Here is a 22,636-nt window from a genome sequence, read left to right on the forward strand (position 1 = left end):
TTGCCATTAATCTCAAAAACAGTGCTTTTTTAGGCATCAAGGCTCAAACACTGAAAAACAATTTTATCTGCTGGAGAGATACTATGGCAATCTACCTTCCATGGACTAGCAATAAAGAAGCCCAGAATTACATAGTATTGTTAAGGAGGCTCTTGTTCTGACTTAGGCCAATATACTTCACTTAACTGTTAGTAAAATCTTAGGTTGTATGTATGTGTGTTTTCAGAGCCAGTTTCTGATATAGAATTAAGGAATACTACATATAATAAAATTATCACAATAAGTATTTTGTGATAATTTTGTCCTCTAGCAAACTAATCAAGTTTACCATTTTATAGATATGGGGTTTTACAGGAAGTATGATACAAGTCAGGGGGATAGATTGGAAATAAGAAGCTCAGATTCCAAGGAAGGCATTTCCCCTTTCTAACTCATCCTTATCATTTGAAAAATGGGAGAATTATACTGACTAAGTAAGTCCACAAAATTTTTTTGAAGACAAAATAACTTATGAGGTCTTTGAAATGTATGAACCACTATACAAATGTAAGTAGGCATCATGGGCCTGGGAAAATGAATGCTCTATTAGAAAAGTACATATAGATACACTAACATTTCCAACCCTAGTAATCCATTTTGGCTTCTTAGGCTTATACCAATTATTTATACATACAAAATAAACTTGGTATCTAGATTCAGTCTCACTAAATAAATTCTTATCTATACTGGCAATGTGGACTATTCTATAGGAACATAAGCCTTAGATAATGTTTCATTCATCAAAGAGAAGTGTCAAGATCATTAGAAACGACCTCCTCAGCTTAGGGCTGAAGACACATTTCAGAGAGGATTCATGGCATGAATAGTCTTTTTGCTTGATGTTATTTTATCAAAGTTGGCTGTTAGTGACAACATTATTGGATGGATTAAGTTACAGTATGCCATTGATGGCAATCATATTAAATCTTATTGTTTCCTCAAAACAGATAAAAAGAAGGACTGACACAGCACAGTAACTGTTCTTCAACAACTCTTGATCATTTTAATTTGAAAAAAGGTTGTGTTAAAATTTTAATACAGCAAAAAAGTTGCTTATTAAAATACTGCAATGGAGAACTCCTTATTTTAAAGATCTGGTGCCGATGCAGGTCAAGTCATATCCCCTGTGCATATTGCATAGGTTTCATTATAATTTGTGTGGTTTATATTCTAGGTGACTCCTTCAGGTTCCTGAATGTAGCATTACAAGAAAGTGCTTCTATAATGAGAATCATTAAACATGAGTGTATATTCTTTCATTAAAGAAACTGGGAAGGTAAAGAGCTTCACACACCAAAAACATTATAAATTATACTTTGATAAAGTCAGCAGACTGGAAATTTTCTCTTAATTTTTGTAAGGACACATACCTGGGCATAAAGATAATTATTAATGCAACTGAAGTTCAGTCTGCAAAATAACTCCTCTGAAGTAATAAACTAGAAGGTGATCCAAATGTTTTAATTTATTGATATTTTATTCTCAAATGACTCATACCCAGTGAATGTGAGAAATTTAAAGGCTTCTTAGGGCTGGACCCAAGGGCTTTTGGTCTTTTTTATCCTGTTCAGTTGCTTAAAAGTGACGTTTACATTGAGAGACCATAAGGAAAGTGGAAAGCATGCCTGTTTGGGTCTCATGGAATCCCAGTCTTTGAAATGGACCTCTTCTCTGACTGCGTTTTCTTTTCTCTGTTTCCTCCTGCCTTTTAAGGCTATTTTATTTTTACTCAACAGAAGTTGAGAAAATCATTGACTAACTGAAACATAGCCGATTTGCTCAGCAAGCAAACTTTTTTCCTTACTGAAAATATAAACGTCTTTTTAAAGAATAGAAACATGTTTTTCCGTTTAAGAGGAACCGGGGACCTGCAGCTCCCTGTTACGGGAGAAAGGTTTGCTTTTCTCCTGGCATTTGCAGTTAGAGCAGATTTTGGCATTGGTGGATAATGGGCCTATAGCAAAGACAAAGAAACTACAAGGAGGATATAAGAGCAGCAATGAGAGCAGCAGCTAATGCCATTAAAGCAAAATATCTCCTGTGCTGTAGTTGTACACTGAGTACATGCTTGAGGAATCCTAATGTGCATATGCCTCATGCATTGAGAATTAAACTAGAACTCTAAGGGTGTATGTATTCAGATAATTCAAAAAAGAATGTCAGAGTTAAGCAGGCCTGACACTGGAATCTAACCAGTGGAGACCGAATAGATATTAATATTTTTTAGCAAAAAAAAAAAAAAACAGTTAAAATAAGAGCTGTACCTGTTACACTAACAGGTTAAACTAGCTTTCACTGAGGCTAATGCAATAATAGCCTATATTTACATTTTGTTCTCATTTTAGGACTAATTCTGTGCATTTTAGAATATGTCTTATTGTAGCATTGGTACCCATGTTAAGAACATCTGTTAGAAAGATGAATAAGGCTGGACAATCTTTGTTAATTGTTGAAGTATATTAACTGATGTAGAAATTGTGTAGCACAGATAGATTTTTGAGTGTAATACTACAACTGAAGAATAATATATACATGTTTTCATTTTCTTTGCACTTATAGTTCTTATATAAAAATCAATACTTTGGATTCACAGTTGCTTGGGAAATAGAAGCTTTTGAAGAGCCTCAATGTTATAAAGATGTGTTAAGTTTCAGGAAATGAAAATCTGTTTCTTTCATTGCTTCAAATGGAAGACCAGGTTTTACTAAGTAGGATATCTTTAGAAAAGGAAGATAAAACAAGCATAATTCATTAGTATTCATGTATATTCACTGTATATTAACATATATTTCTGTCTACTCAGGTAAGTATCTAGAAGGTTTGTTAGTCACATTACCTCACATCCTTTCCTATATGAATTTTTAAAATTTAAAATAAAGCTGAAAATTAAAAAAATTATACGTTTTTTAAAGGATGATTGTTAAAGCAAAGTCATTTTGCTCAGAAAGATGGTTTCAGGTTTTGTATACTTTAAACCTAGAGATTTAAGTTGAATGAGCATTCCCTATGGAATAAAGTATTTCTTCTGAGCACTGTGTTAGGATTTGCATAGGGTCAAGGTCCTTTCACATTTTTGTAGGGGTTTCAAAACCAACCAGTAACTTTACAGCGTTAGACACTTTCTAAGAAGAAAACACTTACTAAACCTGGACTATAACAATAATGCAAGGCCATCCTTTCTCATATCTAGAAATACTGCAGGGAAAATGAACCTATTCATTCTCTTTTGAAGTAAGAGCAGTTTGTAAGCAGAATATTCCAGCTTGCTAAAAAACTGCCAGGCACCACTTGATAAACCAAAAAATTGATAATGCCAAAAATTATACCAAAATGACAAAATGTCTTCTTAGATATTATTATTCTCAAATATATAATAGTGGCCATAGCATATTAGACCACTATTTTATCTCTCCTCACCACTCCTTGTAAAAACGTTATTCTCTTTTAATATATGAATGTTCAACATCTGCTATTATTCAGCATTTCCCCAGGTAAAATGAATTTGCCTTGCAAAGCCTCTAGCATGAACATAGCCAAAACTAAAAGCTGGGGACTCAGAGGGCAACCAAAGAAAAATTCATTAATTTTCTAATTATTAATCATCCTTAACCAGACAGCTATATGTTTTAAAAGACATTAGAACACAACTCATTTCTAAGCAAGGAGTGATTGTCTCAGTCCATAACACTTTATGGGACTTTTCTTTTTTCTTTTTATCAAGGTTACTTTAATACTGTTCAAGATATTACTAGACAAGGATGCCAGAAATGAAAGTAGTGAGTTCAAGTGATAGAATAAAAAAAAATCAGAAAAATAGAAAAGAGGCCGGGCGCGGTGGCTCACGCTTGTAATCCCAGCACTTTGGGAGGCCGAGGCGGGCGGATCACGAGGTCAGGAGATCGAGACCACGGTGAAACCCCGTCTCTACCAAAAATACAAAAAATTAGCCGGGCGTGGTGGCGGGCGCCTGTAGTCCCAGCTACTCGGAGAGGCTGAGGCAGGAGAATGGCGTGAACCTGGGAGGCGGAGGTTGCAGTGAGCCGAGATCGCGCCACTGCACTCCAGCCTGGGCGACAGAGCAAGACTCCGTCTCAAAAAAAAAAAAAAAAAAAAAAAAAAAGAAAAGAGCCTCCTGTGAAGAGAAAGTTAAAAAAAAGGATAATTTGAGGTTGATGAAGATTTTGCCTCAGTTACTCCTTTATCCGTTTTAATAATAAAGACTCATGTAGCATTGACTTTGTACCTCTAAACACTTTACACATATTAATTCACTGTGAAATAGAGTAAGACCTGCCAGTATCTGGAGAATGTCAGATTTCTCTATAGTCTTTTTTTTTTTTTTCTTTTGAGTCTGAAGAGTATTATATTGGCTAGATCACTGTTCAGTTCTGCCATTCAGGCAGCTCTTCTCAACCATTAATTCAAAAAATATTTTTGCTAGAACATGTATTGACACTGAGCTGAATAACTTCTGTGGATATACCATTCACAAACTTGAGTGAGCTCCCTTTGAAAATTGTTATGTCTTTAACTTTGTACCTTTTCCTAGGATTGATGAAATTAAAATCCACTGATTACAGTCGTATTTTTGTCAGTTTGTGTCATATGCGTCATTAAAGATGAAGATACATGGGAATGCTTTTCTCCCCTTAGCACCCACTTCAAAAACACCTGTGTCCAATTAATTCCCTTAATCATTTTAGTTTTTCTTCTCCAGATTTTATTTATACTTCAGTGAGGCCCTTCTTAAGTGCTGTTAATGATATACTAGGTCAATAATTTCATATAAATTAGTTTGATGTATTGCTGCTACATTTTTTCTCATTCTATTCATTCATATATTTCATTCATTCAATTTGTTTCCATCAGAGAATTTTCAAGCACCTAAAATGAGCCACTTGTGCTAATTTCTATGGAATAAATCTCATGATAATATGGAATTGGTATCTATCAGTTTCTTGTGTACTTTGTATTTATCTTTTGCTTGGTGGCTTCGGTTAGTAGATGTGGATAAATTTAGGAAATTTTTTTTTTTTTTGGCTCTTAGCTGACCGATATACTTCTGTCAGAAGTAGCTTTTTTACAGAGCAGCTCAAAAATACAGAGCCATCACCTCAATCAGGTTGTTCTAATTCATAGATATATTTGAAAAATAAAATTGGGCATGGTAAATTTCAGAGGATTAGCAAAATCATAGAATAATCAGAATATTTAGCTACCTATTATTATTTTTATATTACATGGCTTAAACATATTTTGTAATGTTTGCTCAGATTAACCTAGTTACAATGGCCATTTCATTAGATTTTTGAGTATCTTTCTGCTCAAGTAAGTTATGGTTTTAAGTCTTGCTTCTTTCCCTAAATATCACAGCTTTGCTTGCAAGATAGGTTACTTAAAAAGCAGATTTCTGTTCTTTTGATTGTAGTGGCAGTGGTGGTAGTATGGTGGAATATTTTCATCTAAATATTGTTTATTTTATAAGTTCCCTGATTAAAGACAAGTTTAGATCGATTGCCCCTTCAGAGGAAAATTTGTCATTAATTACATTCTGTTCCTAACTATTCGCATGACTGGTCCAATTTGAAGCACTTGAATCATGATACGCTATTGGTGATGACGAATGAAAAACTAAAAAACTCTATACACAAATTTGTTGCCCTAGTTTTAAAACAGGGAACTTCTCTTGAAATTGTTGGCTTCTTTAGAGAGATGACAGGACATATAACTTACCAGGCCTAAAAATAATTTGGCTTCCTGCAACAAGATAGTATTTTCTATTTATTGCTAAGTATTTTGCTGGCATATTTGGGCTCTTCACTGACCAAATATTTCCAAGGATTAATCTGCATTGACTTGTTCTCTTTCTTCTTTCATTTAATAAACACTTACTGTATGCGCCCCCCTTTTTTTTTTGGCTGGTTTCTCAGTTAGGGATGGGAGACACTCAAATAAGTATGGAACATCAATGACTTCTAAGCCTCACAGACCTATTTGTCCAATTTAGTTAGATTATCTTTATTAGAGTTAGAATAATGAATGCTACTTTACAGTTAGCTAGAATGAAGTTCAATTCCTTTTTTCTACCTATCCCATGAATTAAATTTTTGGCTGTCTGCTACTTAATAGCTGTGTGATCTTGTTTATCCATATTCAAAATATGTATGAAATCCCCATGTTGTTTATACCACAGACTAGTTTTAAGAACTAAAGAAATTTATATTCTTACTATCATTTTTAACCAATATTTTTGTTATTATTAGGTACTTAAGTGTAATAATATTACCTGCAGGGTAATCATATTTTAACATTTTTATACTTTATAAAGGGATTGCAAGTTCAAATTTTACATTCTGAAGAGCAAAGCTTTTCTCTACTAATTATACAATCAGTTTATAAATATTATAATAATTTACTTTAAATTCAGTTTTATATGATAGGTTCTTAATTGATTAACTTTCTGGGCTCTTCGTACTCTATATGTTCTGGAGTTGTTTGCTCTGGGTTATCAAAATTTTCAAATTTCAAAAAAGATGCTTTTTAGTTTCATTGGAAATATAAAGACTTCTTATTATCTGACAAATGTTAAGGTTTTATCAGACTAGGTTGTTTGATAGATTGACAATTCATATCACATTGAAAGTAAAGTACAAAAATGGTTTATTTTATAAAATCTATTGATCAATTGATAAAAATTAATAATTTTGTTACAGAATTAAGATCAGTTGTATGGCTATTTATTTTATAAATTAAAATAACATAAATTCATCACCATGTTAATAACTTCTGGGAGTCGATTACCTCATCCTTGGAATTCTTCCAAACCTGAATGGTATGAGAAAGTTTCTATTAGAAATTTAAACAGAATATAATCTGTTTAAGAAAATTAGTATACATTTAAAAATGCTCTGAATTACATTTTGTCAAATATTAAAATGCCTTAATTCTCTTAAGTGTCTGCAAAATATTGGAGACTCCTTGTGACTAATGTGCAAAATGAATGGATAAGTATGCAAAAAGATTAGCCAATTTGATTTTGTTGAAATGTCCTATCAGATTGTTAAAAAATTTAGCATGCAGGAAAATATTCTTACCATCAAAGTAGGTATAAAATTCTTGAAAAGGTGAAGGAAGTATTATCTCTTAGAAACTTAAAATCTATGGACAGGATCCTGAAGTGACATTTTCTAGAAGAATGGGAATGTTCATGTTAACTAGCAAAGAAGAGAAAGCAAGTATTCCCCACTAATGATATATGCTTTATCAGGTCAGGGACTGTCTATTTCACCATCATTTCTCAGCATTTATCTAAAAGTTTAGCATATATGAGATGTTAAGCAATAGAAGCCTGGCCAAAAATTAACAGAAAATTATGAAATGAATGTTAACAAATGTCAAGATCACTTATGAAAGATTATAAGAGTTTCTATGTTGCTATTACGAATGCATTCATTGAACAAAAGAAGACATTGAAATTAGAATATATATGAAACTATATTGGATAAATGTTTTGAGAAAACAGGAAAAGGTGGCAACAAATCCTAAAGGTTGGCTGTCAGCAAGATGGCCAACAAGAAGTTTTTAGTGCTCTTTTCCCTCACAAGAAAAGTCCCCAGACAACAAAGAAATAACTACATTTTGACCAAAATAACTAAAAGAGAGCTCCAAAGAACAGCAAAGAAACAGCAGAAATCTTGTAGAGCACAGAAACTCAGGATGGCTACATAGGGAAGGGAAGGAAATTCATTGCCTCCATCATCCCACTCCCTGAGTTGGGATCAACTCAGAACCAGGAGGGACTTCTTCCTGCAGAGAAAAGGTAAGCAAGAGGACCCAGGTAGCCTCGATCACCACCATGGATGCTGTGGTTTTTGCTACTAGAGACTCCTTCAGTCTTCGTAGGCTCTGAGCCCAGCTGAAGAAGCTCTCCAGAGTCCACACACTGAGCTACACCCAGAGAAGGAGTGTGGCTATTCCCCATCCCCATGGCTCAAGTTGCTACTGTGCTGTGCCACCTTGAATTAGAGCCACTATTAGAGTGTGTCCTGCTCCAGGGGTGAGTAGTCATTGTACCCTTCCATCCCTGAGACTTTGCTGCCCCTGCAATATGCCCACCTGGTAGCATGCCATTCCTGAGCTGATCTGCTGCTATTCCTTACCTCCTAGGGGCAAGCTACTTTGGAACTGCTCCAGCCTCTGCATTCCAGTGGCTGGTGCACCCACCTCTTAGAGCTGAGCTGAAGTAGCACTCCAGCCCCTGGGGACCTCAGGCCTCCTGCACACCAGAGCAGTCACGCCTCTGGCACCACAGCTGAGTGCCCTGCCCCTAGGGACATCAGGGGCCTCTGCCACACCAGAGCAGTTGACTGCTCCCCATTCTACAGGTGAGGCAGCATCCTGTCCCTGGGGAGCTGAGTCTCAGGAATGCCAGAGCAGTTTCACCCCCAGTGTCACAGCTAACTCTGAGTCCTGCCCCATACAAAGGGATGCAGAGGCTCTGTTGACCCATGTAGCCACATTTTATGGGGCTGAGAAGACGTAACATCTTGTATCCTGGAGAATCAGAGCTTTGGCTGAGCTGTACTATCTTGACCTCCAGGCTGAGCAGGTTCCCTCCTTGAGATTCTAAGATGTCCCACCTCTATGGGGAGTGGTCATTGCTGCACTGCTTCCCACCCTTCAGCTCCCAAGCCGTATTGGCGTCTTGCTATTCCTGGGTACTTGCTGCTGCTGCACCTGGTGTCACAGAACCCATACAACTTAGTTCCATCATCTCAGGGTCTACAGTCACCACTGTTGGTACCTCATGCCCCACTGTGTTTTGTTGGTTCCAGGTCCTGCATTGCTGCTGTATCCTGCTCCAGGAGGCCTTAGCCTCTGGAGAACCTATTCTCCCCCAGAGACATGTCAATACTGTGCCTTGACCCTTAGGATCAAAACTACAGCCACACCCCAGTTCCCTGGGTCCAGGTTGCTGAGATGTACCTCAGAGCAACAGTTCTTAGCTTAGTGGGAGGACTGCATCTACTCATACCTTGGAAAGTGAAGCTGCACCTCAAGTCCCAGGTGCTGTAATAGTTACTTTTACAAGACCCCGATCCCAGAAACCTGTCTTCACAGTTTCTCTGATCACCTGTGTTTTGACTCCAAGTGCCACGTGCCTGTGGGCCATGTCAGACATGACACCAAGAGAGATCCCCTCAGATAAGACTCCTACTGTAGGGAAGATAAGAAGAGAAGGATCCCTAAAGGCCTTGCACTAATAACCTATGCAGCCACCATCACTTCCACAAATTCCTGCAGCCAAGACCACTGAGGTAACACAATTATTGCTAATGTCGATAGCAACTGAAGAATCTAGACAGAGACTACACCAGCGCCCACATGGAACCAGAGCAACTTCACCCTGCCCAACTGACACCCATATGTCCATCTGCAGGTAAAAGTATTAGCCTCCAAAAGCCACTCTTAGCTTAGAATAAGTGACTGCACCACTAAGTATGCAAACATACATGCAGGGACACAAGAAACATGAAAAAGCAAGGAAACCTGACTCTATCAAAGGACATAATAATTCTCCAGTAACTAACCTGCAAAGAAACGGAAATTTACAAATTGCCTAAAAAGGAATTTAACATAATAATCTTAGGGAAACTCAACAACATACAAAACGAATACAAATAGACAATGAAATCAGGAAAGCAATTCATTATCTGAGTGAGGAGTTAAACAAGAAGCGATAGATATCATTAAAAAGGAAACCAAATTTATGGAGCTGTAGAATTCAGCTATAAATAAAAAATACACTGAAGAGCTTCAGCTGCAGACTAGAACAAAAAGAAGGAAGAATCTTGAAGATAGGTCTTTTGAAATGGTTGTCAGAACTTTTTTTTTTTACAATATTAAAAACTGTGTAGATAGTCAATGGGATTTGTAGGACACCATTAAGTAAAGAAATATTCATATTATGCAATTTTCAGAGGAAAAGAGAAAGAGAAGGCTTATTTAATGAAATAATTGCTGAAAATTCCTAAGTCTTGGAAGTGATGTTGTCAGTAGTCCCCAAACAGTCCCCAAACAGAAACAACTCAAAGATGTATTCTCCATGGAACTTTTTGATCATACTATCAATAGTGAAAGACAAAGAGAATATTTTAAAAGCACCAAGAGAAAAGCATAGTCACATGTAAGGAGACCTCCATTAGACTATCAGTGTATTTCTCAGCAGATATCTTACAGGCCAGGAGAGAATGGGATGATATTTTCAAAATACTGAAAGAAAATGAAAACCCTTTTAGACAAGAATACTATACCCAGCAATTTTGTCCTTTAGAAACTAAGGAGAAATAAAGTATTCCTCAGACAAGCAAAAGCTAAATGAATATATTACCACTATACTTACAAGAAATACTTAAAGAAGTTCTTCAAATGGAAATTAAAGAATGCTAATTACTATCATGAATATGTATGAAAGTATAAAACTACTGGTAGAGGTAAATGTATAGTCAGATCCAGAATATTTCAACATAGTGATGGTGATGTATAAATCCAAAATATCTTTAGTATGAAGGTTAAAAGTCAAAAACAACTAAAGCTACAAAAAGTTGTCCAGGAACACACAATATAAAAAGATGTAAATTGTGACATTAAAAACCTAAACTGTAGAGGGAGATGGTAAAAGTTCAGAGTTTTTGTATGCAACAGAAGTTAAGTTGTTATCAGCTTAAAACAATTGATTATAAGATGTTTTATTTAAGCCTCATGACAACCACAAAACAAAAAAAATTCAGCAGATACACAAGCAATAATTGGAAAGGAATCAAAGCTCAGAATTACAGAATATTATCAAATCACAAAAGTAGATAATAAGAAAGGAAGAAAGAAGCAAAGGAGTTATAAAACAACCAGAAAACAAAGAATGAATGGCAATAGTAACCTATCAATAATAACCTTGACTGTAAATGGCTTAAATTATTTAATCAAAAGACATAGAGTGACTGAGTGTATAAGAAAACAAGATCCAACTAGCTGCAGCTTACAAGAGACTCACTTAAGCTTTAAGGAGACACACAGGCTGACAGTGAAAGGGTGGAAGGACTCCATGTAAATTGTAACCAAAAGAAAGCAGGGCTGGCTATACTTATATCTGATAAAATAGACTTCAAATCACAATCAAAGAGGCAAAGATGGTTATTACTTAATGAGAAAGAGGTTAAATCATCAAGAGAATATAAATATTGTAAATGTGTATGCACCCAACACTGGAGCACCTAAATATGTAAAGCATATATTAATGGACATGAAGGGGGAAATAAATAGCAATACAATAATGGGGACTTCAATACCCACTTTCAACAATGGAAACATCAATCAGACATAAAATCAATAAGGGAAATATTGTACTTGAGTTGCATTTTTGACCAAATGAACCTAGTAGACATATATGGAACTTTTTATCCAATAGCAGCTGAATATACATTCTTCTCTAGGACACATGGAACATTGTTCGGAATAGACCATATGTAAGGCCACAAAACAAGTCTTAGAAAACTTAAGATGATTGAAATCATAGGTAGCATCATTTCAGACCACAGTGGTCTGAAACTAGAAATCAATAACAAAGAGAATTGTGAAAAATTCACAAATATGTGGAAATTAAACAACATGCTTCTGAACAACCAATGGGTCAAAGAAGAAATCGAAGGAAATTAAAAAATATACTGAGACAAATGACAATGAAAACAAAACATACGAAAATCTATGAGAGGCAGCAAAAGCAGTTCTAAGGGAGGATTTTATAGTAATAAATGCCTACATTGAAAAAGAATCAAGCTCCAAAATAAATCGTCTAACATTGCACTTCAAGGAATTAGAAAAAGAAGACCATACAAAATCTTAAATTAGCAGGAGAAAATAAATAATAGAAATCAGAACAGAAATAAATCAAATACAGAATGGAAAAACCATAGAAAAAATCAATCAGACTAAGATTTTTTTTTTGAAAAAATAAATAAACAAAATCATCAAGCTTTTGGCTAGCCTAATTAAGAAAAAAAGAAGACTCAAATCAAAAAATAAAAAAATTAAAGTGAAGAAGTTTGAACAGATAACTCAGAAATAAAAAGACACAAATAAATAGAAATAAATCACATGCTCATGGATGTGAAGAATTAATATGTTAAAATGTCTATATTACCGAAAGCAATGTACAGATTCAACATGATTCCTCTCAAAATCCCAAGGGCGTTATGCACAGAAATAGAAGAAAACAATTCTAAAATTTATATGGAAACATAAAAAACCTTGAATAGCCCAGGCAATCTTCAGCAAAAAGAACAACGCTGGAGACGTTACACTTCCTGATTTAAAATATGTTACAAGGATATAATGATCAGAAGAGGGTGGTACTGGCATTAAACTAGACACGTAGACCAGTGGAAAAGAATACAGAGTCCAGAAATAAATCCAAATATATATGCTCTGGTAATTTTTGACAATGCCACTAAGAAGACATGATGAGAAAATTGTGTCTTTAATACATGGTGCTGAGAAAGCTAGATTTCCATATGTCAAAGAATAAAATGAGGCTCCTGTCTTATACCATCCATAGAAATCAACTCGAAATGGATAAGACCTAAATGTAAGACCTGGAACTATAACACTTTTAGATGAGAACATAGGGGAAAAACTCTTGGACATTGTTGTTAGCAATGATATCCTGGTGTGATACACCAAAAGCTCAGGCCACAAAATAAAACATAAATAAATGGGACTACATCAAACTAAAATGCTTCTGTACAGCAAAGGAAACAACAAAATAAAATGGCAGCCTATGGATTGGGAAAAAAAGTTTGCCAGCCATATATCTGATAAGGTATTGATGTCCAAAAGATATAAAGAACATATACAACTTAATAGTAGAAAAAATAATTGAAAAATGAGCAAAAGACCAGAATAGACATGTCTCCAAAAGAGACATAAAAATAGCCAGCAGATATATGAAAAGATGCTCAACATTGTTAGCCATCAGAGAAATGCAAATCAAAATCATGAGATACACTTCATACCTGCTAGGATGACTATTATCAAAAAGTTAAAGGATAACCAATGTTGGAAAAGTTGTGGAGAAAAGGAAAGTCTTGTACACTTGGTAGGAATATACAGTTATTATGGAAAATAGTATGGAAGTTTCTTAAGTGATTAAAAATAGAACTACCACATGACCCATCAATCCCTCTTCTGCATACATACCCAAAGGAAATGAAATCACCATCTTGTAAAGATATCTGTACTTCAGTATTCACTGAAGCATTACTCACAATAGCCAAGATATTGAAACAACTTGTGTCTGTCGATGAGGAAATTTTGTATATAAATACACACACACACACATTTTGTTCAAAAGTACAAAATCTTGCCATTTGTCATACCATGGATACGTCTGGGACAAATTATGTTAAGTGAATAAGCTAGACACAGAAAGAACAATATTGCATGATTGCACTAATATGTGGAATCTGTAAAAAAAAAACCCTTAAATATATAGAGATAGAGAAGAAAGCAGTGGGTACAGGTGGAGAGGTGGTCCAAAAATGGGAAGATGTAGTTAAGAGGATACAAATTAACAGTTATGTAGGATGAACAAGTCTAGAGGTCTAAGATACAGTATGAGGACTATAAATAATAAAATTGTACTGTGTCTGTGATTTGTGCTAAATGAGTCGATTTTAGCTGCTCTTGCCACAAAACCAAAAAAAAAAAAAAGGTAGCTGTGAGATGATGGATATGTTAATTTGCTTCACTATAGTAACCATTTTACTATCTATCTATATACCATTTTATGTTGTATACCTTAAATTTAGACAATAATATTTATTAAAAAGAATACTTTACAATCACAATTCATAGTTCAAGCAACAAAAAAAGAAATCCTCAAAAACAAATGAAAGCTAAATGACATGCATATTTTTAAAGGGTTATATGAAAGCACATGGCATATGGAGATTATTTGCAGTGATTTTTTGGGCGGCTGGAATCAGAATGAGCTATGTAATTAGACAACCTGTTCGTAATTATTACCGTGATTGACATTATTTGAAGCACATTCACAATTGTTCCATAAGACCCAGGATTATCATAATTAATGAAAATGTGAGTGACTGATTGATAACTTCTGCTGTATCAATATTGCTATATTTTTAAGGTTCTTGAGTAAGTCTGCAGAATAATAATAATTTCGTTGTATATAATTAAGTTCATTTTGTGTTCTATCTTAGCGTTTTCCCTTAGCTGCATCACATCTTGGATAAAATGAGACATGACGCATTCAGCTTGGATGTTAAAAACAAAACATGAGGCAGCTGAAGGGTTTAGTCACGGAACAGACCCACAATTTAACCTACTTTCTCTGTGTTCATCATGTCCGAGAGCATAGCAGCTCATAAAAACTGTGCAGAGGGTTATCTGGGATTATGAGAGGCACAAAATCACCTGAGATACTCTTATAAAAATATAATTGCTTTTTAAGTTTATGCACTGATTAAGGCATCTTAGAGATTTTGTAGCTTGGCATTGAATGAAATGTAGTTGATGGCTGAAAGAAATAACATATGGAACACATTATTTCAGTTACTTGTAATGCTTATGCAAAATCGCAGAATAATGTTATATCAATAAGAGATATGCCTGGAGTCTTGTGATCATGTACCACTTTCCATAAAAGGTTATGCAAACAAACAAACTTTTCAGTAGAGTGCTTGTTTCATTGTAGGCATTAGTGGTGATTATTTTTAAAATTATTTTTCAAAAAGATCTTCTGTGTGTAAGTGTGTTTACACAAGATTGGCTTTAGTATAAATGGACTGTTTTAACAGGCTGCAAGTGAAAATAATTATTAACATCTTGGACAAGTATATTTTACACATGGGATTTTGAAATGTTAATTTTTAAAGTGCATTGGCATATGGAAGCAACATTTATTTTCACTAGCTTTTACTTTCTCTATCAGTATGATTTAGCTGTGCATAAATTATTTACTAGTCAACTAAATGATGGTATAATTTTTCACTAGTAAATCTAGCTAACTTTCAACTGGTAGAACTTAAAATACTTTTGGACATTATAGAACTTTATAAACAGTTGGATGACAATATAAAATTCACAAAGTAAATTTCTTTCAATGTTATAGAAAATTTGAAGTCTACATAATTTCTAATTTTCACAAATATGGCATTGTGCTATATGCTTACAAAAGATGATAACTGCAAAGTTACAGGGATACTATTTCACATAGATTAAAATCTGATGGATATTTTCCCCCAATAGATTTACTTTTTTTCAACTCTTGATCATATTTCTCTGCTTCAACCTTCGTCATGATTTGAGTAGGTAATGAAAAACAAGAAGGAAAAACGCCAACTGTGCAGTGCTAATTATGTGTTTATCCTTCATTCTAGCCTTGTATAAATAAGGAGTTCAGTTTAGTAATAATTCATATGGTATTCTGTTTAACCTAGGGACTCTTAAAAGTCTTTATCATGTTGTAGTATAGATTTCCAGAGAAGTAAAACATAAATTATATATCTTATTTGTTCTCTTTATGGTAGATCAAGTAAACTTGAATCAACATAGTCTTAGACACCGAAAGCATTTTAACTCATAACATTCTACTTTCTACTCCCACAGTATTTTATACTATTAATAATACTGCACTCATCACATGGCATTAATGGCCTGTATGTGTATCTATCTTTCATACCATAATGGGAGTTGCTTAAAGGCAGAATTGTGTCTCAATTATGTCTCCTTTGCTTCTAACGGAGGACCTCCTATAGAAGAGGGAGTCAGGAAGCATATGTGGAATTAGATTGCATTGTTCAAGCATTACAATTTTAGTCAGACATTCTATCTGTTTGATTCCAAGGATTAAAAAACTTCCTTTATCTGTACCTAAGAAATTATATCCAGATATTGTGAACATTACAATCTAGCATAGGATATTACATAAACAAATGAAAATACTGAAAAAGGAAATAACTGTATTTGGATATCTATATTTGCATCTACATACATTATAAGTCTGCCTACATTTATATTTATATCTGTATTTATACTTTTGGATTTCAAAGTAAATACATTGGTTGATCACCATTGGTTATAAAATTGAGCTAAGTTTTAAAGAAATAATTGGTGCGATGTGTTTTGATCACAAAGGTAAAGCACATATTGTGTGCTATTTGTGCACAATTATGCAATGTTGTCCTGTTTCTGTTTCCAGTTGCTTATCGCTCTAGTCTGCTTTCCCACTATTCAGAGATATTCAGAGTTATATCTCTAAATGTAGCCCTGATGATGTCACTTCCTAACACTAGCTTTCTGACTAGGCATGGAAAAATCTTGGTGATTTCATTATTGCCTATCTTCCTTTTCTCATTACTAGTAATTTACTATGTTATACTCTCTGCCTTTAGCCACACAGAACTCTGTAGTCCCCCAAACAAACCACACTATCTCAGGTCTCCGTGACTTTTCCCACATATTCCTTTCTGTCCAGAATGCCCTTTTCTGCCATTCCTCCTAGAAAACTCACGTTGGCCTTAAATATTCAATTCAAACTCTACCCTGCCTAAGGCAGAATAATTAACAGCATTTTCTGTGTAGTCACACTACATCCTGAACCTACTTCCGTTTTTACATGTAGCAAGTTGTGTTTTAACATTTGTTTTCACCTTTGTCTGTCCACTTCTATAGCCTTTGCAAGTAGTCTTTGTATCTTTCTGATCCCAGAACCGGGCATACCATCTGAGATACAGCTGGTGCTTAATAAATATTTGTAGAACTAATTATCTTATTTAATTTTCACAACCACATATGTTTGCAGCTGAGGATGCTGAGGTCTAAAAAGTTTGAGTAACTTGCTCAAGGTCATACAGTTAGTGAATGGCAGATATCCAGTCTGGAGGCTTCTATGTGTCTGCCTTTTATCCTAGGAATACCATAAAAGCCATTTATGTTCAGATCTATCCTTCTAGAAAATTGAGTATTTGTAGCTGCTCTGATGTAACCCATGTCTCTTTATAATTTTTCTTCTGCTTTCTCCATGCCTATGAATACCTCACAACTACTTGAATTGGCTCAGTCTTGGCTCTTATCTTCCTTTTCTCTGGTTTGATGTATCTGACTTTCTTTGATCTTGATTTAGGTTGTTCTATGATTTTTTGGTCTGCTTTTTGTTTGTTTGCTTGTTTTTTTTGGTGACAAAGTCAAAGTATCTGCCTTGTATTGCTCTTCCTTAAAATTAGTCAGTCTTCCTAGGGGAACCTGCCAACATCCTTACTCCTATTTCCTATCTTCCATTCATCACCAGTGACTGTAGCTACACCAGGCATATTCTCTTTTAACCCCTCAGACTTTGACATGTTCAGGCAGAAGCCATTACAAGACATCAAGAAATATAATTTCTCAGGGGTACCTAATGCTGTGATAAGAACTATTAATAACTCACTTCACAGATGCTACTGAATACCAATATATGAAATGCTAATATTGTAATAAATAACATTTAAGAGAGTGAATTCTTTGTGAGATTTCACTTATATTTATATATAGACTACTATTTATTGTCAAAAGATTTTTAGCACTCACCTCTTATCTTAGACCCAGGCTTTTACTTTCAGTTGCCTGTAGCACATATCTTTTTAGATATTTACCTTAATTTTCCTTGCAAAATGTCTAAAACTGGATTTTTTTAGCATATCCTCCAAACCTTTTTCTACTTCTCCATTTCTGTCAATAGTTCCTCCCCTGTTTTTTTTTTAAGTTTCATCAAGTCTAAAAGCTATGTAGTTATCTCTGAGTATTTCCTCTCTTTCATCTACTAAGAGAACCAAGGCATCAAAATATCAACATTGGTTGAATTTTTTTCATTCAAAATATCTCTCAGATCCAACAGTCCTTCAGCAACACCTTGTTCTAATACATCATCACCACATCCCACTTCCTGTCTCCTGTTTACATGCATCAAATAATCCTGTGTACTGCAGATAATTTTCCTAAGACACTACTTTTATTATGCCATTATGCCTGCTACTGCATATTTATGAAGACCAAACTTCAACCTGATAATTGAGAATGCAGAGTGCCTTTCTTTCATGTTTCCTCTGCCATATTTGCCCTTTTTTAGCTGTTTCCCCCATTTATCTGAGTAAACACTCATCATTCAACAACCCACTTTAATGTCACCTCCTCTATGAAGCCTTTTCTGAACTAATTAATCATTTAATCCTCTGTGTTTTATAGCATCCATCATATTATATTACAGTTTGCTGTTTATCTGTACTTTTTTGTACTTTTTGTTCTACTGTTATTTAACGTTAGGGCCTAGGTTTTCCTGATATATTCATTCCTCAAATGCCGTACAATATCTGGCATAGAGTGGTAATTTAATGTATATATTTGTTAAATGAATGAATACATAAAATAATGGCAGTGTTATTTTATATGGTGTTCATTCTCAACTCTACATTTACTCACATTTTCTTTACTTTTCTGAAATGCCTTTTTACTGTTCTCCAAAAATTCAAATGCAGTAGATTTTTGAAAATAGTTGAATACAAAATGATATATTTGATATTATTGTAACTATTTAAATGTGGGCACATATTCAGCCACTCTAGGTAGTATCTACATTGAAGTGGTGGAATTTATGGTTACTGTTGACATTGAACTTATTTTAAACAGATTTTAAAGTTCTCCATTTTGTTTTATTGTGCTGCTTTCTCAAAGTGTTAGGTCACTTATCATGGTGGCCTTAAAATATGACGTAAAATGATAAGTACCTGTTGAATATTCACCACAAATATTTCAACACGCATGTGTACACACACATATACACACACATACACACCAAATTTTAAATTTCATTCAAGAGTCAGATCAAATTCTACTTCTTCCTTTAAATGTTCCACAAATCATTCCATTTAACAGTATTTATATTAGTCTGTTCTCATGCTGCTCATAGAGACATATGTGAGACTGGGTAATTTATGAAGGAAAGAGGTTTAATTGACTCACAGTTCCACATGGCTGGAGAGGCCTCACAATCATGGCGGAAGGCAAATGAGGAGCCATCTTACATGGCAGCAGGCAAGTGAGCCTGTGCAGGGGAATTTCCATTTATAAAACCATCAGATCTCGTGAGACTTATTTACTATCAGGAGAACAGTATGTAGGAAATAGCCCCCGTGATTCAATTATCTCCACCTAGCGCCACCCTTGACATGTAGAGATTATTATAATCCAAGGTGAGATTTGGGTGGGGACGCGGAGCCAAAACAAATCAGCGTTGTGTTTCTCAAAATCCCTTTACCTCATTCAGCCTGTAAGATAAAACTATTATTTCATTCACTATGGCCAAATATTCTGTTTTATCTCTTATCTCACATTAAAGCTAGGATTTCTTTATTTTTAAACTGTCATAGCTTCAGGTAAACAGTAGGCAATTAACCAATACTTAATCTTGCTGATGTTGTTGATTTTGATGATGATGAGGGCCCCTGCCAGGGCTGACAAGCTAAGATCATTTCTTATTTTATAGTGACACAGGTCTTTATAAAAAATTAGCACCTTCTCTGCTGGAAACTCTTTGCAAGTCTGTTAAATTGAGTTTGCCTCTGGCTAGAATTTTCTTTTTTCCTCCTCAATTTAAGGTATTAGCTATTCTGGGCTTTGTGGGTGATCTCCTGCCAGACTTTTTTCTTTGTTCCCCCCTCTCTTAAGCCATTTATGCATATAAATGTTGTTATTTTTTTCAATTACACAATATCATTCTCTCCAACAAGGTAGACAGGTGAATCGTTTGCTAATGATTTAACACTCCAAAACTTAAACACTGGTTATTGAAATTCTACTGACTAGGCAAGGTTTGTTTTTGTTTTCCTCCAGAAGCATGAGGCAATAATGTAATATATAATTCATATTTCTTTTAACAGGAAAGTTTTCTCTTTGGAATTTACTTTAGATTTTATTTTTTAAATTATATAGCCATTTACCTTATACCATTTTAAAAATTACCTCTCTAGCAAACCAAGGTATGTTTAGTAAATTTTAATATTGATCAATATGTATTTATTGTTATCAAATATTAAAATTAAGATTTAAATAAAGCATCATTTTAAGTTCACTTTACCTGGTTGTTTTAGATCAAGTACTTGAATGGCTTGTAATAGAGCAGGCAATTGCTGTTTAAATGGCTAAATATTATTTTATCTTCAGAATGGAATCACACTTTTAATTCGTATTTCTTATAAACAAAAGTGTTCATTGGTCAAGTTGAAGTATAATTATAATTTCATTATTTTTCCCATTAATTCTAATATCAGATAGTTTTCATCTACATTTTAAAATTGAATGAATAACAAGATCGTATATGTGCTTAAAAATAACATTAAATTTTTTCTTTTGAAATTGATACATAATTTTTTCTTATTCTCTAAGACTATGCTATTTTTCTGAGATCTTATTGTTGCTTTTCAGTGGACTTAAATGAACAATGTGAATATTAGTGTTATTAATCTTAAAATTTTAAAGCATAAGGTCTAATTCTACTCTTTTTAATTTGTCTGGAATTAGGAAATTGGTTTGAGAAGAAATATAGTATTTATGTCATATTTGTCATTTAATTCAGTCTAAGTTTGAACTTCTCATCTGTGGCCTCTTATGGTCTGGAGCAGCCCTCTGGGACTCAAAGCGTGATTTGATTCAGTCATTACCATATAATCCTCTTGGATGGAGCAAAGACCATTGCTGTGAAGCTCTTAGAGCAACAGAGGACTGAGGAAGTTAAATATATGGTCCATAGACTATAAAACATAATCTATTAGTAAACAAACCTTATAGTATCTAGTCGGATGCCTCATTAAATAAATTATCAATTAAACATACTAAATCATTGAGCAAATGAGGGTGAAAAAAATCTTTCTTTAAAGCCAGATTTAAATTACCACACACATTTATGTCCAGTTAACAATTCTTTTCTTGGCGTATTTTTTCTCCATTTCCATTTCTTTAAATCCAGGATTGGTGTACTCTCAGCTTGAAATTACAACTCACTCAGAAATAACATGCTGTTTATCTGCTGGGCTCAAAACTAGGAGACTCCAGGAGTGAGTTCAGAATTAGCTAAAGCAATTTAAGCATTGGAGTCTTAATCTCTGTAATGATACTCCTCAGGTCACAACTATCTAGGGGCTATTTAGCCTTTGTTATATTATGCAGTTTCTTTTTTCTTACTCTCCTCTTTCAATGAAGGCAGGAGGCCGGGAAGACTACTAGCTGCCAGCATTTCTATTAACAAAAACCTAGCTGTTTCTTTAAAGCAGACTTTCCAAAACAAACAAACAAAAAAACAAAAACAGAGAAGTACTTTTTCTTTACAGTTTATTTTTTAACATAGCAAATCAGCTTTCACCAGAGCAAATACTAATGTCTCAACAGGCAGAGAATGGAAGTCTCATGATTTTTCTATTTTCATTTCTTCATGGCAATGGATTATTAATACCTATTGATCTCCACTTTATGTCCACTATTTTGAATTCCCAAATGACATCCACCAGTATTGTAGCTTGATGTGAAGAGTGCCTTTTATTACTAGCTGTGGTCCCTTGAAATTTTTTCAGAAAATAAATGTGTGTGTGTGTGTGTGTGTGTGTGTGTGTTGTGTGAGTGTGTGAAGGAGACAGGAAGGGAGGGAAGGACAGGGAAAAAAAAGAGCTGTTTAAATGTTACTAGAAATCCATGGTATGAATACCAGAAGGTTAGTACTTCTTATATTTAACTTACCTAAAAGGTGATTTGGGACTGAAATTATAATGTTTAACCTTGTAAAATGCACAAATAAGCCTGTATCTTCTCATTGTTGTTATTGCCTGCCCATTGTCCAAATTTGCTTTAGCCACTGTTAAAACACAGAGTTCACTGTTTTTATCTGTTTAGGGACCAATGTAGTCCATTGATTTTGTTTCATGTTGTGCTTAAGTCAACCACCTTCTTTTTAGAGTAACTTAAGGAGCGTTTTTATTGGGTTCACTTTAGAGTTGAGTCATGCCTTGGAAGACTGATGAACATCCGTAATTAAGTGACACAGATTATGTTCATGTCATCATACACATTATGTCTAACTATGAATCACCTATGATGTTGCCCCGTCTACTGTATTGCAGGAAAAGCAGAGGTTTCTGACCGATGTTCTGCATGAAGTGATGCTGCTGGACGGTTTGGCCAGTTCCCATCCAGTATCACAGGAAGTGCTGCGGGCAACAGATATTGACAGGGTGTTTGACTGGATCGCATATAAAAAGGTGGGAATAAAGAACAAAGTGCCAATTAGATATTTCACTACCAAGATAGCTAAACTAATTCATGTTAGATGTATATATTTTTCTTTTCTTCCGGGCAGATAGACGTAGACTGTGAGTTAGAAAACAGAGTCACTAGGTTCATGTCATTTTATGAGCTACGGCTTTGCTTTTAAAGTTGGCAAAATGGAGATTAATGTTTGCCAAATAATGCGTGGAAATATTGGAAATATTAATAAATATTT

The 22,636-nt window shown here is 34.5% G+C and overlaps 1 protein-coding gene across 2 annotated transcripts in view; it reads left to right on the forward strand.

Moving 5' to 3' along the window:
* Nucleotides 1-22,636, forward strand: part of TRHDE (thyrotropin releasing hormone degrading enzyme) — a 395,923-nt gene that overhangs the window by 200,443 nt on the left and 172,844 nt on the right. For both annotated transcript variants that reach the window (XM_032170751.2, XM_058425822.1), the window contains exon 6: nucleotides 22,257-22,394. In XM_032170751.2, coding sequence (XP_032026642.1) covers nucleotides 22,257-22,394 — 138 coding nt within the window. The remainder of the gene's footprint in view (nucleotides 1-22,256; nucleotides 22,395-22,636) is intronic.

The sequence above is a fragment of the Hylobates moloch genome, unplaced genomic scaffold, assembly GCF_009828535.3.
Source record: "Hylobates moloch isolate HMO894 unplaced genomic scaffold, HMol_V3 SCAFFOLD_12, whole genome shotgun sequence".
NCBI lineage: Eukaryota > Metazoa > Chordata > Mammalia > Primates > Hylobatidae > Hylobates > Hylobates moloch.